This window comes from Schistocerca gregaria, chromosome 1, assembly GCF_023897955.1.
Source record: "Schistocerca gregaria isolate iqSchGreg1 chromosome 1, iqSchGreg1.2, whole genome shotgun sequence".
Lineage (NCBI taxonomy): Eukaryota > Metazoa > Arthropoda > Insecta > Orthoptera > Acrididae > Schistocerca > Schistocerca gregaria.
Window position 1 is genome coordinate 1,115,087,772 of NC_064920.1, and position 16,760 is coordinate 1,115,104,531.

A 16,760-nucleotide genomic window follows, 5' to 3' on the forward strand; every position below is an offset into this window, starting at 1 on the left:
ATATTTTGGGGCAACTATGGGCTCACCAACAATATTACTAGGCCAGAAAAGGACAGTCAAACTTATGTGCGGAGTCAGTTCGCGAACTTCGTGTAGGCTGTTGTTCATGTTTTCAGGTGTCTCAGACTTCTTACTCTGCCGACCCTATACAGATATTCCGTCACGGTATCTGTTGTTGGCGATACTGGCTCATTCACACGAAACTGCATGATTTATTCAGTGAACACTAGACGGAAAAAACAGTATGCCCTTGGATAACACTTCCTTAAGCATTGTACAGGGAAACGTCCATTATTCAGAAGATTTCATTTCCAATAAGCTCCCAGAAAAACAGAAATGAAACTGACTGATAAACAACAAGTACTGGAATCCAAGCCGGCCGCGGTGGTCTCGCGGTTCTAGGCGCGCAGTCCGGAACCGTGGGACTGCTATGGTCGCAGGTTCGAATCCTGCCTCGGGCATGGATGTGCATGATGTCCTTAGGTTAGTTAGGTTTAAGTAGTTCTAAGTTCTAGGGGACTGATGACCACAGCATAGTGCTCAGAGCCATTTGAACCATTTGGAATCCAAGTTGAAAGTTTTCCTTGTGGTACACTCTTTCTATTCTGTAGAGAAGTTCCTCACAAGAACTTTTCTTTATGACGTGATATTTAGTCTGCACACTCTACTTTTCTGTTCTTTATTAATTCTTTGTTTATCGTTTATACATTTGCTAATCAGCTTTCTATGAACTGTGTACTGACCCCCAATCCCACAGAAACTGATAATTTAATAAAGTAAAGAAAGATGGGTTCACATCTGAAGTCAAACGAATGCACGTGTTTTCAAATGGCAGTTATTCACACAGAATGTCACGACGCATTGCTCAGCACAAGTGTATGGATGTGAAAGTCATGTCAATGAATCTGACATTGTACAATACTTCAGAGCGCGATGTGCTAGAAAACAACATTCTTTAATTCAAAAATATTTTGATAGCATTTCGTCGATTATGAAAACTTGTTTTAACTATACTGAATTATCATCACAAACATTATCTTGTTACGAAAGTAACACCTGAATGTGTTATCACGCACTCATCTACGCCACTAAAGCGAAAAAATTCTGGTTCCGATGATGATTCATTATTAGCGTCGAACCTGTTAACTATTATTTATCCATTAAACGCGATCGAGATATCTGCCGTTAAGAGTGTTTCACTACCATGTTTTGTAGTTGGAAGCATGTGTTTGTGAAATAAATGTTGTTTTTAAGATTTATCCTTCTGCAAAACAATGTTTTTCCTGGTGTTTGTTATTCGTTACCCAAACATATTTCGACATCTATGTCTCATTTTCAGTGGCTCTGATTTTATATCTGTAAAATAGTATACAAAATTTTGTTTTGCTATGTAAGTATAACATTTAGATTGTATTTTTTGCGATTCCTGAAAATGCACCGATTTTGAGGATGGAACTGTACTGGTTTGCCTACTTCTACTCTTTTCGTTATTTGTCAGTTTCTCTGTGGACAGACATGCTGACAAGCCACAGAATGCATGCAAGCAGGCGAACCTGTACAATACCATTTTTAATACCATTTTTAAAAACAATACAGGTCTATGAGAGTAATCGCAACAAAATAAAATGCACGTGTCAAAGTTTGTTTCAGCCTTACAGGGAACAAACAAAAGTTTGCATAATGTTTTACAGGATACAACGAAACCCAGTAAAGATGACGCATGGGCATTGATACATGTTTTAGCAACGAACAGAGAAGAAGAAAAATACCGTGTTTAGCGGAAGGCAGAGTTTTAAAAACCAAAAAACAAAGGCTAATAAAAGTTATATACTATACTCACAACTATGCTGAATAAGGTACACAACATCTCAGTAAGCATTGTTGAGTTTCAGTGAAATGGAGTTAATGGAAGCAACAGCACCAAATGCTACTAAGCAATTATTTTCTTAGATATACCAAGGAAAAACATGAAAGACCAGTCACGAGAAAGGGGACTAAAACACTGTCGAAACGTTTTACGTAAATAAACACAGAGAATAACTGAAACTAAAAGTAATATCGAGATCGGTTTTAGAAGTACTTGTGTTGAGTGAATAAAGATAAAATATTATTAAAATTTGGCAGTTCTTCGGAGGTACGAACACACCAGGCCACCACTCCACTCAGTTCGGAGCTTGTCAATGTACTGGAATTTCATACAGCAGAAATATTACTGAGTTCCGGACAGATTTGCATTTCTCATAGTTCATGTACACCATAGTCACAAAAACACCCAACCAAGACCTTCGATTAACCTAGAGATCAGTCTGTCAGGAAAAATCAAGATTTTTAGGGGCTGAGACACTCTTTGAAACTGTGATCTGTGAGTCGCCAAATGGAATATGTAATAAATAACTGAATAATAATATTTTCGCCATTTGTCGTATTGTCTGTCCAGATTCGATGTAGAGCACTGTCAGTGTTCAGGGTCAACATTTTGACCACAGGATGTGAATCACGACGACAGACGAAACGAACCTGAATTGCGTGTTTGCTTACATTTGGTTACAGTACTTCTTCTTTTTTTTTGGGGGGGGGGGGGGGGGACCTCTTCTCCTGACGAAGGGTCAGTGGTTAGTGATTTGCTGCCCTGTTATCCTATTACTATGTGATCAAATTTCGCTTGTGTCGTGGAAGTCCTCTTCGAAAACTCCATCCACAGGAGAAAAGTCGAAGTCATAATCCGGCAGGTATAAAAGTTTAAAATTATTTGCGAACATCAAAAAATTTACAACATTTTCCGCTATAATTCAGCGAAAACTGAGCATGTGTATATTTTCTAGTTCAGTGTATATTTTGGGTGCCTGTCATCCTACCTCTCCGTGCATAAGACGAAAATAAAAAGTTTAAAAATCAGTTTGTGTGGAACATGAACATACTAAATATGCACGGAAAAATGTAAGCTTATACAGGCATCAACAATGAGCACGTTAACAACATTATTCACTAATAAAAGTTTTACAAATCTTGGCGATGTCATTGTAGTTATTAAATATTGTCAACGCTCCTTCACGTTTCACAGACTCTGACATTTCTTTATTTCCTCTACTGCGCTAATCATCACAGAGTGTACCTCGCACTCTACGTCCTCAATTATTTCTTTAATGTAATCCAATCTGTGTATTCCCCTACAGTTTTCATCCTCCGTAGCTTCCTCTAGCACACAGTTCGTATGTATTCGGGGTCATACTTCAAATACTCCAGATGTCAGTATGTGGAGTACCACTACATACAAACATGGAACCCGACTGTGATTTTACATGGTTCGTTTAAGCAGCTGCCAGTCAGCTTGACGCGCATGCGCAGAGCTGAAATCAAGTATAAGCATCGCCGATTCCCGTTTCTGTCTACTTCTATTGTGGCACTTTGGTGTATAAGGAGTGAGAGCAAGCAGCCAGAATCTAACGGGAAAACTTTTTCTGCCGCTGCCAAGCTGTCAGATTCGCGCATGCCCATAGGTTTCTGATTTAGAGTGGGGTGGGGCACACTCCACGTGAGTCGTTTATTGTTTGAGGAGCGTTTTTCAATCGTTTCGAAGCTATTGCAGGTCCCGCGTTTGGCTATTCCACTTTTCCACTTCATTGTTAATAGTAAGCAGGCCGGGGTGGCCGAGCGGTTCTAGGCGCTAGTATGGAACCGCGCGACCACTACGGTTGCAGGTTCGAATCCTGCCTCGGGCATGGATGCTTGTGGTATCCTTAGGTTAGTTAGGTATAAGTAGTTCTGAGTTCTACGGGACTGATGACCTCAGAAGTTAAGTCCCATAGTGCTAAGAGCCATCTGAACCAGTTTGTTAATAGTTAGTTGAGCAAATCAGAAATGGGACGAGAAGCGTTTCAGCAGTAAGAAAACCAAACACGGATTTCTACATCATCGTAGCTGCGCATGCGCACGAAAGCCTGTTTCCTAGCGCTCGAAAGTAGCGGTCTGGCAGCTGCTTAAACGAACCTACTATTGTATATACTCTGTAGTGTCGTAGGATGCCTTTTATTTATTCTACTTTACAGCGCAGTAGAAACTTTGCCGTATCGAGTGTTGCAAATAATTTTGCGATTCCGGTACCTGAAGATGACCACAAGTTCGAAACCGTAGTATATAAACAGTTGCTTTGTGAGAAGTTCTTGGTGGTTTTGAAATGTGATATTTCTCATATCTATGGTCGTACAGTCGGAACCGGTTATCTTTTAAAAGAAATTAAAATGTGACCAAGATTACAAATTCCAATTTTAAATTAAGATGAAAATAGCGGCATGACGTCGCTGCTGCGGAGAATATGAAATACTTTAGTGACAAACCTTCGGATTCGTTGCACTGGGTTCCAGAAGCGCGAACAGTCCTGTCCTTCCTTGCACTTAAGAGTAACCGGCGTCGAAACCATCACTGTCACACAGACATCTACCACTCACACAGTTAGTTATAAGAACGCAGCACTGTATCAGTTTGTGGCCCGAAGAAATCGACGCTTCTTCCCTGTGTAGGAACCAGCGCCGCACCGCCGCATTATTCCACAGGCACTATGGACACCGAATGGTGACGCACAGCAGGTGATTTACCTGCGACAGACGAGGAGCAACGGTTCCCGCTGTCCGCTGCTGGCGCCCGACTTCCTACAAGGCGAGGGAAGGTTTCCGGCGCGGCGGTTGCTCGCTAGTGGCGGTGAGTCATGCAAACTGTGGGCGCCCCTTCCAGCCGAGCCGTGAGCGAGCGACAGAGCGCAGTGTGCAGTGTGCACTCCACCTGCAATTAGCCAGACAGGTGTGTAGCGCCTAGGGCGGCGACCCGGGCTTGCGTGGTGTGAAGACAGGCGGTGGCGAGAGCTGTCGGGGGGCAGAAGTCGAATTCCGCGCGTGGAACGTTATACGCTGTTCATCGTAAGGATAAACCTGCTGTAAAGAAACACAAACGCGATGACTGGCCAGAAGCCGTAGCACGCGTACACTGTTGTTGTTACGCTCGTGGAAGTAGGTCCTACTTATTTTCTTTTACACGTCTAGTTCCGTAGGACTAAATCGAGGAGCACATCTCCAAGGCCGTGGAACGCGTCAGTACATGAAATTACGACATAAAAGTAATTTTTCGTGGACCTTGCACGATGAAACGGGCACTGCCTACAGCGATGTGCACTTGCAGAAAAATTTACGCGACAGTCACTCGGCGACTGCTGCGAATCAGTTACTCCGACTGCCTGGACACCGCTGTCTGTTGCCAATGTCGATGGCTTTCCTTCCCGATCAGCGAGATCCCACGTCTCTGGTGCCTTGGTCAATTTGCTGGCACCATTTCACCACGGCCGGACACGATATTGCATTTGGTCGATATCCTGCCAGAATTTCACGCTGACTGTGTGTAGAGCTGAGACTTTTTGCCCACTAGAATGGTACTGTCCCGCCTACTTCAACTTTGGATCGCGATGGTAGCCAAAGTTTTCATTTTCGATTTTTGTTATGCAGCTGGTGAGACTATCCCTACCACAGACACATCTTTTTTTCTTCTTTATTGTCATTTCATTCCCCTCGCCCCAGGGCGGTAGGCTGTCAGCAGATACAAGTCACCGCTCTTCAGCCACATGGGCAAACAAGTTTGAAACACTGTATATAATTGGACTGGCCGCTGACAAAATGAATGTCTGATATAATAAAAAGACAGGATGTGGGTGGGGGAGGGTAAGCGGTTTCGAAAGGTTAGGCAGAGTGCATGGCGTCCGAGGATCTATAGGGAGTAATAAAAGGAGGGAGGAGCGTAAATTCGTGCCACATCTGCATAGCACATCACACACACATTTTCAGATGCTGCTTTAACTATAAACCTGCGGGGACACCTTCTGGATAACATCGGAAGGTCACTGAGGCTTTTTTCGGATGATGCTGTGGCATATCGAGAGGTCGTAACAATGGAAAATTGTACTGAAGTGCAGGAGGATCTGCAACGAATTGACGCATGGTGCAGGGAATGGCAATTGAATCTCAATGTAGACAAGCGTAATGTGCTGCGAATACACTGAAAGAAAGATCGTTTATCATTTAGCTACAATATAGCAGGTCAGCAACTGGAAGCAGTTAATTCCATAAATTATCTGGGAGTAGGCATTAGAAGTGATTTAAAATGGAATGGTCGTATAAAGCTGATCGTCGGTAAAGCGCATGCCAGACTCAGATTCATTCCAAGAATCGTAAGGAAATTCAAGCTGAAAACAAAGGAAGTAGGTTACAGTACACTTGTTCGTCCACTGCTTGAATATTGGTCACCAGTGTGGGATCCATAGCAGATAGGGTTGATAGAAGAGAAAGAGAAGATCCAATGGACAGCAGCGCGCTTCGTTACAGGATTATTTAGTGGTCCCGAAAGCGTTACGGAGATGATAGATAAACTCCAGTGGAAGACTCTGCAGGAGAGACGCTCAGTGTTCAAGTTTGGAGAACATACCTTCACCGAGGAGTCAAGCAGTATATTGCTCCCTCCCACGTATATCTCGCGAAGAGACCATGAGGATAAAATCAGAGATTAGAGCCCACACAGAGGCATACCGACAATCTTTCTTTCAACGAACAATAAGAGACTGGAGTATAAGGGAGAACCGATAGAGGTACTCAAAGTACCCTCCGCCACACGCCGTCAGGTGGCTTGCGGAGTATGGATGTAGATGTAGAAGTTTGCGGTAGCGTGAAAGAGAGCGGTCACCTTTGCACGTAACAGTAACCTCTTTCTCCTTTTATGTCAGTTCTTCTCCCTTCCCCGTAACGACTTTTCCTTTCGGCTCTGATTCAGCCGTGCGGAGAATAACTTTGCGCCGTAACACCGGACTCGTCCCGTGATATAGCAGCACTCGCCCGGTGAGTTTTTACAGCGCCCCGAAGAGGCGGAGGGAGGCGCAGCCGTGAAACAGGACCACCACAACGTGGCGCCGCGCATCTGCCGAACAAAAGACAGGCCAGCCGGGGCACGTGCGAGGGAAGCGCCCTCTCCCTGCTGCTTCCTCGCACGTGTCGCCCACCTGCCCAGGGAACAGCAAGGTGCCACTGTCAGTGTGCCCCACCTGTGGCACACTTCTTCCGCTCGCTGCGCTCCCCACATCTGCGCCCTTGCACAGATTTACGACCACTGGAGGGATTACACACGCAAGCCGCAGTTGGCTGTTCCGTTAATTACGCGTGTCTCTTCCTACCTTGCAACGTGCGCTTGTATTGTGCCACTGCAGGCACGCGGGCACCAGACACCTGTTGAATACCGCGGAGCAGTGCGCCGTTACAGTAACTCGCTGGCTGTCGATCAGAAGAACACGGTCGGCATGGCAGAGCATAAGAAAACGGGAATTCACTGTGTAAAACGGGAATTCACTGTGTTATGCTCGCGGCGCGTCTGAAGTCACGATCTCAACGGGTGGCTAACTGTGCCACAGTGGCGGCGTTGGTGCCTGAAGCTGATTACTGTGTTTTTACACGAGTCGCTTACGAGGAAGAAAATTGTTTATCTCGGCGCCGAGCTTCCCTGCATTCGTTATGATGTAAACACTCTTTGAATTCATGGTGTACGAAGGCCACAAAATTCGATTTTTATACCCAATTTAGGACCATGCGAAAAGTCAGAGATATAACTGTGGCAGAATGCTATCTCCGGCAAAGAGCATGCAAGGGTTTATATACCATGTAGAAAAAAAATATTATCGTTATGTAAACGGTACATCTAGGGTTACCAACTCAAAATTATCAAAATCAAGAGAGAAGTATGACTTCTTTTTTAAAAAAAAAGGCTACAATTTATTTTAGAAGCAATAAAGTATTTACACCTCACACAGTGGGGTAATAAACATGATCTTATCTCAATATTAGCAGCAAATATTCTTCTAATTAGTGGTGGTGGTAAGTTTCTATGGGACCAAACTGCTGAGGTTATCTGTCCCTAGGCTTACACACTACTTAATCTAACTTATGCTAAGGACAACACACACATGTCCGAGGGAGGGCACGAATCTCCGACGGGCGCAGCCGCGCGAAGCGTGGTAGGGCGCCGTAGACCACGCGGCTTAATTAGTAGGATGTGAGCGACAGTACTGCACTCAAATTCGCAATGAATCAGCATTTCTAAACAAGATAACATACTAAACCTGCAGTTTCCGATGATTAATTAACTAGCTTTTGTTTCAGAGGGTGAAAACATGGAGTCACAGCTACACAAACTATAATATCTCGAATGTAGGTATTGTATATATCGACTAGGTAAGAAGGCAACGTTTCTCCAAACAGTTATACCACTTGCTGGAAACCTCGCGAAAAATGTGTAAAATGTGTGTGCAAGTTAAGATTCAGTCCAATTGCGCTACAGTGAAATTCGTTAGATAACGAAATGCTACATTTTTATTAAGAAGCCGAACATTTTCTAAAAAGCAAAAGTGCTGGCCGCATATTTAAAAAAACATCGAAAAGCTGGGAATGTCCGGAAGAACACAGACGGTTGGTAACTCTAGTTACGTTCCCAGGTGGACCGAAATACGTCCGTCGTTTAAAACACAGGAAATAAGGGGGGTGAGTACATCGTGTTTTGAATAGGAACCCATGTCCGGAAACGTCATCCAAAGAGACTACAGAGCGTCAAAGTTATAGGTGCGGGCGTCTGTAAATGTAGGTATACACTGGGTGATTCCGTGATGATATTACAGACTTTCTAGGATGATGGAGAAAGATAAATATATTAATTTGAAGTAAGGATCCCTGTACCGGAAACGAACGAGTCGAAAGTTATAAATGAACACCGTTCTGATAACTCTGACAGTTGAATACATGTACCGGTTCTTGAGTTGCGAAGTGTGTAGGGCTGGTAACTTTCAGTGGTGTTAGTGTGGACAAAAACGAGAAAAACTGTCGAATAAACGTGGGCTCCAAAGTGCGTACCTCAATAGCTATGGACACTTGCTCAATAGAGGAGATGTGTTTCACATTAGAAAAACATGAACGAATTGTCATAGCTCCTCAGGTATGCAATTTAGAGGCCACTTTTATTGGACATTTTTTTCGTATTTGTCCACTGAAAGTTACCAGCCCTACACTCTTCGCCACACAAGAACCGGTACGTGTATTCAACTGTCAGAGGTATCAGAACGGTTTTCGTTTATAACTTTCGACTCGTTCGCTTCCGGTACAGGGAGCCTTACTTCAAATTAATATATTTATCGCTCTCCATCATCCAAGAAAGTCTGTTACATCATCACGGAATCACCCCGTGTATACCTACATTTACAGACGCCAGCACCTATAACTTTGACGCTCTGCAGTCTCGTTGGATGACGTTTCCGGACATGGGTTCCTGTTCAAAATACGATGTACTCACTCCCCTCTACAAGTCCTAGAAGACTGTGACGGGAATTTCAGTCCACCCTGTATAAAAGTGCGACATTAGAAATATCCAAAAGGTAACCAGATCTGGAAGTTAATATTTCACTGTTGTCTGCTGACATTTTTTTAACACGATGTCCAGACAGATATAGCATACCGTAGTTGTTCTTTTCATCTCTACGGTTTTGGATTCTCTCCGGCGATTTTGCTGAGTGCTAATTCTCTAATTCATACTTGGTAGGACGGTTGTTGAAAACTCCATACGTCGATCCGAATTTTGGTATTTCGGTGTTTTCATAAATCGCTTAAGGTGAATATTTGGCTGGTTCCTTTGTAAAGGACACGGCCGAGTACCCTTCATCACTCCTCAAGCCAATCCTAGCGCTCCTTCACTGTCGATAACCTCGTCAACGGGACATTAATACCTGATTTTGCTCTTATTTACATTCCTATCGTATGTGTAACTGTCGTCGTACTGATTAAAATTATTCGAGGAAAAATCTCAATATATCTATCCAAATGGCGTTATAAAGTAATTTAATGCAATAGGTTAAAAAATTATTTTCACCGATTACTTCATCTTGGTAGTTTTTGTGGAGACTGCTTACACGCAATTAAGAGACAGAACAACTACGAATGCGCGGGAACGGGTTTTGCTAATGAGCAGATGGTATTAACGATGCTCGAGGTCATCAAGCTCTCAAAAGTTAACAGCGCGTAAGTGTTTCCTTGCAGTCCAATAAAAACTAATAAAACTTATTAATGGAAACGTTCATCAGAACTCGGAACAAATTGCTTGTCTTTATCTTTTTGTAGGTAATACCAAAATAAGGAAGGAAGATTAGTGTTTAACGCCAGTCTGTGACGTGGTCATTAGAAGCGAAGCATAAACTATGATTGGGGAAAGAAATCAGTCGTGTTCTCGTCAGAGGAACCATCGCGAGATGTTTCTTAAACGATTTAGGGAAATCATGCAAAACCTTAAACTGGGTGGCCAGACTGGAATTTGAACGACATAATTACGGCTGTAAGATGAACATCAACCAAAGTTAAACAACGGTAACCAAACGCAGTCAAATTAAATCTGGTGATACCGGGAGGATTAGATAAGGAAGTGAGGCGGTCAAAGTAGTAAATGAGTTTTATTATTTGAGTTGCGAAATAACTGCCGATGGACAAAGTACAGAGGATATGAAATGCACAGTGGCAACAGCAGGAAAGGCGTTTTTGCAACAGAGAAATTTATATATTAGGAATCTTTTTCTGAAGGTATTTGTCTAAAATGTAGCCCTGTAAAAGTGGACCGTAGAAGATAAATAGTTTGGACGTTAGGAGCGTTAAGGGCACAGAGGTTTTGCAAATGTAGTGGTGCAGGAGAATGTTGAAGATTACACGAAAAGATCAGATAAGTAAGCGAGAGGTATTGAATCGAACTGAGGAGAAAAGAAATTTATAGCACAAGTCAAATAAAAGAAGGGATCGCTTCATAGAACCCATCCTGAGGCATCAGGGAATCGCCAGTTTGATAATGGATGGGCTGACCAAAGATTGACTACGGTAAGCAGTTCCAAATTAATCAAGGTTGCAATAGTTATTCAGAAATGGAGAGGCTTGCACTGAATACAATAGGAAGGAGAGCTGCATCAAACAAGTCTTCGGAATAAAGATGACTACAAAATTACTGTCGGTACATAATCTCCAACGGTATTTAAAGAAACGCACTATGGATCGTTAAAAAGTTTGAGAAATGTGTATCCTTCGTTTACATAAAGCTGTTTTTGAACGGAGATTGTACTGTAAATTGCTTAGAGTAAAAGACGGAACCTACGTCATTTCAGTGATATTCAATTCCAACACAACTTTTGGAATAATAACTACCAAGATTGTAAGTAGGCTGTTTAGATTTTTTGTTGGTGACGCCAGGTGGCGCTCTGTATGAAAATCTGTGACTGTGCTGTGTGCAGTCTGTGGCTGGTTTGCACTGTTGGAATACTTGCTATTGTAGTGTTGGGCAGTTGGATGTGAACAGTGCGTAGCGTTGCGCAGTTGGAGGTGAGCCGCCAACAGTGGTCAGTGGCGGATGTATCAGTATAAAATGACTTTTGAACATTATTAAGGTAAATACATTGTTTGTTCTCTATCAAAATCTTTCATTTGCTAACTATGCCTAGTAATAGTTAGTGCATTCAGTAGTTAGAATATTTTATTTAGCTGGCAATATTGGCGCTCGCTGTATAACAGTAGTTCAAGAAACGAAGATTTTTGTGAGGTAAGTAATTCATGAAAGGTATAGGTTACTGTCAGTCAGAGCCATTCTTTTGTACGGATTATTGAAAGTTAGATTGCGTTGCGCTAAAAATATTGTGTGTCAGTTTAGTGTTGAACAGAATAAGTAAAGAGAGAAATATCTAAGTACATTCAGTTCTGCTCAGCTGTTTGAAAATCAAGTAACGTAAGAGGTTTATCAGCACAGTAATTCATTAATTCTTCTAAGGGGATGTGTCAAGGTGAGTGAAATTAACATTCATCTTTTCTACGTGTTTAGAATGGCTACAGCTCATTTTAAAATGTATAACAGCAACAATATAAAGAGGGTTGTAGCTATCAGTAACCAATTATGATACTCTTCTAATTCACTAAGTAAGAAATTCAGGTTAAAGGATGCTTACAGCATTCTAGGGTTTTAAGAGACATTGGTGGCCCAGTAATGGGTACGGACACTCGCAACTTCTCAGTCACTATTCCAACACAAAAACCAAATTAAAAATTGCAGCAATTATATTCTCTGTTAAAATTCTCGATGTTTCTCATTTCCTTTACTTTTCTGCGACTCCCGAATCTCAGAAACATATCTCGTGATCTCACTCAACTCTAACTTCATACGACTCAAGACTAACAGAATAATGTAGGAAGCAAACTGCAGCTGACAATGGAGCCACCGGCCGAAACGCACTGTGTACGACAATAAAAAAGGAAATTTGTGACTGGAGTCGTTACGCGTTATCATCAGCGCTGGTTACGATGTAGTTTTATTGCTACTGTACGTCGCGTGTCGAGCTTCAACCACTTACCTTCAGGTACATGTAATCAACGAGACATCTGGGACCAAACTGCTGAGGTCATCGGTCCCTAGGCTTACACACTACTTACTCTAACTTAGAATACGTTACGCTAAGGACAACACATGCACCCAAGCCCGAGGGAGGACTCGAACCTCCGACGGGAGGGGGTTGGGGGGGGGGGGGGGGGGCGTGCGAACCGTGGCAAGGCGTGTTAGACCACGCGGCTGGAATTCAAGCTTGGGACCTTTAGCGAGCGGGGTGGGCCAGGAGTTAGCACACTGGGCTCGCTTCCAGGACGGCGGTCCAAACTTGCGTGCGGCAATCCTGATTTAGGTTTTCCGTAATTGCACTAAATCGCTTCAAGCAAATACCGGGATGGTTCCTTTGAAAGGGCGCGGCGATTTCCTTCCCCATCCTTTCCAAATTCGAGCTTGCGCTCCGTCTCTAGACCTGGGTGTCGATGGAACATTAAAGATTAATCTTCTCCTCCTCCTCCTTGAGGCAATTGCCTTACTGTCGCAAACCGGCCGTGGTGGCCGAGCAGTTCAAGGCGCTTCAGTCCGGAACCGCGTGACAGCTACGGTCGCAGGTTCGAATCCTGCCTCGGGCGTGGATGTGTGTGATGTCCTTAGGCTAGTTAGGTTTAAGTAGTTCTATGTTCTAGATGTTCTAGGGGACTGATGACTTGAAATGATAAGTCCCATAGTGCTCAGAGCCATTTGAACCATTTTTTTACTGCCGCGAGTGCTAGTCACGCAAGGTATGTAGGGGATGCAGGCTGGAAAGGTCAGAGATTGGGCACTAGCGGAAGTAATGCTGATGACAAGAGGGTTGTGATCGAAAGGCAAAGGTTCAAGGTTCGAGTCCCGATCCAGCACATAGTTTTAATCTGCCAGGAAGTTTCATACAAGCGCAAAGGCAGAGTAAAAAAATCATTCTGATCACCAACCATATTAACATTGCAGCGTTTCGAATTCAATCTATCATCTTCAGGTAGATGTCATTTACAATATCTGGTTCGATAGCTTCATGGCGAACTTTCTTATAGTGTTTTATAGGAGTTTTCTTCATTGTGGAAACACAGATATATAACATGACGGTAGACGTGCTTTCCACACCCACGTAAAGAAAAATTACAAAATGGCGTATTTATAAACTACCACTACAACCTATGGCAACGGCCTTGCCGCAGTGGATACTCTGGTTACCGTCAGATCACCGAAGTTAAGCGCTGTCGGGCCTGGTCGGGACTTGGATGGGTGACCATCCAGGCAACCATGCGCTGTTGCCATTTTTCGGGGTGCACTCAGCCTCGTGATGCCAATTGAGGAGCTACTCGACCGAATAGTAGTGGTTCCGGTCAAAGAAAACCCTCATAACGACCGGGAGAGCGGTGTGCTGATCACACGCCCCTCCTACACGCATCCTCATCTGAAGGTGACACGGCGGTCGGATGGCCCCGATGGGCCAGTTGCGGCCTGAAGACGGGGTGCTGCTGCTACTACAACCTATGAGAATGAACGGGTAGGGATACTATTCTTTGACAGTCATTACCCACATCTGTCGTTCTTGCTTCAAAGCGTTTCGACTTTACACCCTCATCTTCAGATACATGTCGTTTATTAGACAGGGTTTGAGTCCGCCTGGACAATTTTTAACGCGTAGTTTTGAAAGAATTTTTCTGTATACAAACACAGACAAGCATTACCATCATGGCAGCTGAACTTCATGGAGTCACAGTAGCTCAGACTACCATTATAATCTGTCAAAATCCACAAGTAGCGCATACTCTTGACAGTCATCTGTCGTTCTCCTTACAGTACAGACGTAAAATAGTCTCAGTTTCCACGACTCTCGTCCGCAGGAGAATGAATTCATGGCAAGGAACTGCGCTGGAGGTACGCCAGCGAGCTTTCCACAGCGCCGAGTTCACGCTTCTCTCACTTAAGATGCTCTCTGCAGGTGTCGCGAACGCCTCACGCACGGATTGCACTTATGCAGAAACAATGACGCGCATTCCTTTCGCAATTGACGATACTGCTCTTGGCACTGCGCTGTTGGCGTTGAACTGTGGCCTCCTCAGAGAGACGATAGTCTGACTAGCAGACGATTGTATATATTTCAGTGCACTTGAAATGCGCTTTCTAAGGCAAAGTAACTTATAAGATACTGTATTTTCGAAGCTTCAAGCAATGAATCCTTAAGTGCATCACAATTATTCTTTTTAATTTTGGAGCACTGTTGCAGAAACAACGAAACAAACATGCCAAGTTCAAACAGACGCAAAGTCCCCAAGATTGGCGATGCTTTACAGAAGCTCGAAATTTAGCGCGGAGTTCAACGCCAGACGCCTATAACAGTTTCCACAACGAAACCTTGTCTCGAAACCAGGCAGAAAATCCAAAGAGATTCTGGTCGTATGTGAAGTATGCAAGAGGCAAGAAAAAATCAATGTCTTTTCTGCGCGATAGCAATGGAAGTAGTACCGAAGACAGTGCTGCCACAGCAGAGTTACTAAACACAGCCTTCCGAAATGCCTTCACAAAAGAAGACGAAGTAAATATTCCAGAATTAGATTCGAGAACAGCTGCCAACATGAGTAACGTAGAACTAAATATCCTCAGAGTAGTGAAGCAACTCAAATCATTTAATAAAAGCAAGTCTTCTGGTCCAGAATCTATACCAATTAGGTCTCTTTCCGAGTATGCTGATTCATTAGCTCCATACTTAACAATCATACACAACTGTTCGCAAGACGAAAGATCCGTACCCAAAGACTGGAACGTTGCACAGGTCACACCAATACTAAAGAAAAGTAGTAGGAGTAATCCACTACATTACAGGCCCATATCGTTAACGTCGATATACAGCAGGACTTTGGAACGTATATTGTGTTCGAACATTATGAATTACCTCGAAGGAAACTAACTCTTCATTCGCGTGAGGTGTTGAGTGCTATTGACAAGGGATTTCAGATCGATTCCGTATTTCTGGATTTCCGGAAGGCTTTTGACACTGTACCACACAAGCGGCTCGTAGTGAAATTGCGTGCTTATAAAATATCATCCCAGTTATGTGACTGGATTTGTGACTTCTTGTCAGCGAGGTCACAGTTCGTAGTAATTGACGGAAAGTCATCGAGTAAAACAGAAGTGTTTTCTGGCGTTCCCGAAGGTAGTGTTATAGGCGCTTTGCTGTTCCTTATCTATACAACAGATTTGGGAGACAATCTGAGCAGCCGCCTTCGGTTGTTTGCAGATGACGCTGTCGTTTATCGACTAATAAAGTGATCAGAAGATCAAAACAAACGGCAAAAAATATCTAAATAGTGCGAAGAGTGGCAGTTGGCCCTAAATAACGAAAAGTTTGAGGTCATCCACATGAGTACTAAAAGGAAACGGGGTCAGGGATTTTCTTTGCCTCGTGATGGCTGGGTGTTGTGTGATGTCCTTAGGTTTAAGTAGTTCTAAGTTCTAGGGGACTGATGACCATAGATGTTAAGTCCCATAGTGCTCCGAGCCACTAAAAGGAACTCGTTAAACTTCGGTTACACAATAAATCAGTCTGATGTAAAAGCCGTCAATTCAACTAAATACCTTGGTATTACAATTACGAACAACTTAAATTGGAAACACACACAGAAACGTTGTGGGGAAGGCTAACCAAAGACTGCGTTTTATTGGCAGGACACTTAGAAAATGTAACAGATCTATTAAGGAGACTGCCTACACTAGGCTTGTCCGTCCTCTTTTACAATACTGCTGCGCGGTGTGGGATCCTTACCAGATAGGAGTGACGGAGTGCATCGAAAAAGTTCAAAGAAGAGCAGCACGTTTTGTAATATCGCGAAGTATGGGAGAGAGTCTCACTGAAATGATACAGAATATGGGCTGGTAATCATTAACAGAAAGTCGTTTTTCGTTGCGACGGAATCTTCTCACGAAATTCCAATCACCAACTTTCTCCTCTGAATGTGAAAATATTTACTTGACACCGGATTACATAGGGAGGAACGATCACCACAATAAAATAAGAGAAATGAGAGCTCATACGGAAAGATTAGGTGTTCATTCTTTCCGCGCGCTACACGAGATTGGAATAATAGAGAAGGTGGTTCGATGAACCCTCTGCCAGGCACCTGAATGTGATTTGCAGAGTATCCATGTAGATGCAGATCTAGATATTACTTCCCTTAGAAAATGCAGCAACCAACCACGTTTTATATTTACAGGCGCGTTTCGGTCTTGCGCCCATCTTCAGTTGGCATTGAATTGAATCTTCCGTTAGCTCGTTGTTAAAAACAAAAAGTACAGTAAAATGAATATTTTAATGC

General features: G+C 43.3%; 1 protein-coding gene and 1 pseudogene across 2 annotated transcripts in view; one reads left to right on the forward strand and one right to left on the reverse strand.

The window, feature by feature from the left end:
• LOC126283469 (uncharacterized) overlaps window positions 1–16,760 on the reverse strand; it is a 379,338-nt gene that overhangs the window by 237,130 nt on the left and 125,448 nt on the right. Inside the window, exon 1 of one of the 2 annotated variants that reach the window (XM_049982273.1) lies at window positions 4,335–4,773. The exons of the other annotated variant lie outside the window; for it this stretch is intronic. Within the exon in view, the coding sequence (XP_049838230.1) occupies window positions 4,335–4,417 (83 nt within the window). The 5' untranslated portion in view covers window positions 4,418–4,773. Of the gene's footprint in view, window positions 1–4,334; window positions 4,774–16,760 lie in introns of those variants that run through there. 2 annotated transcript variants of the gene reach the window in all.
• On the forward strand, window positions 13,601–13,718 carry LOC126292094 (5S ribosomal RNA; annotated as a pseudogene).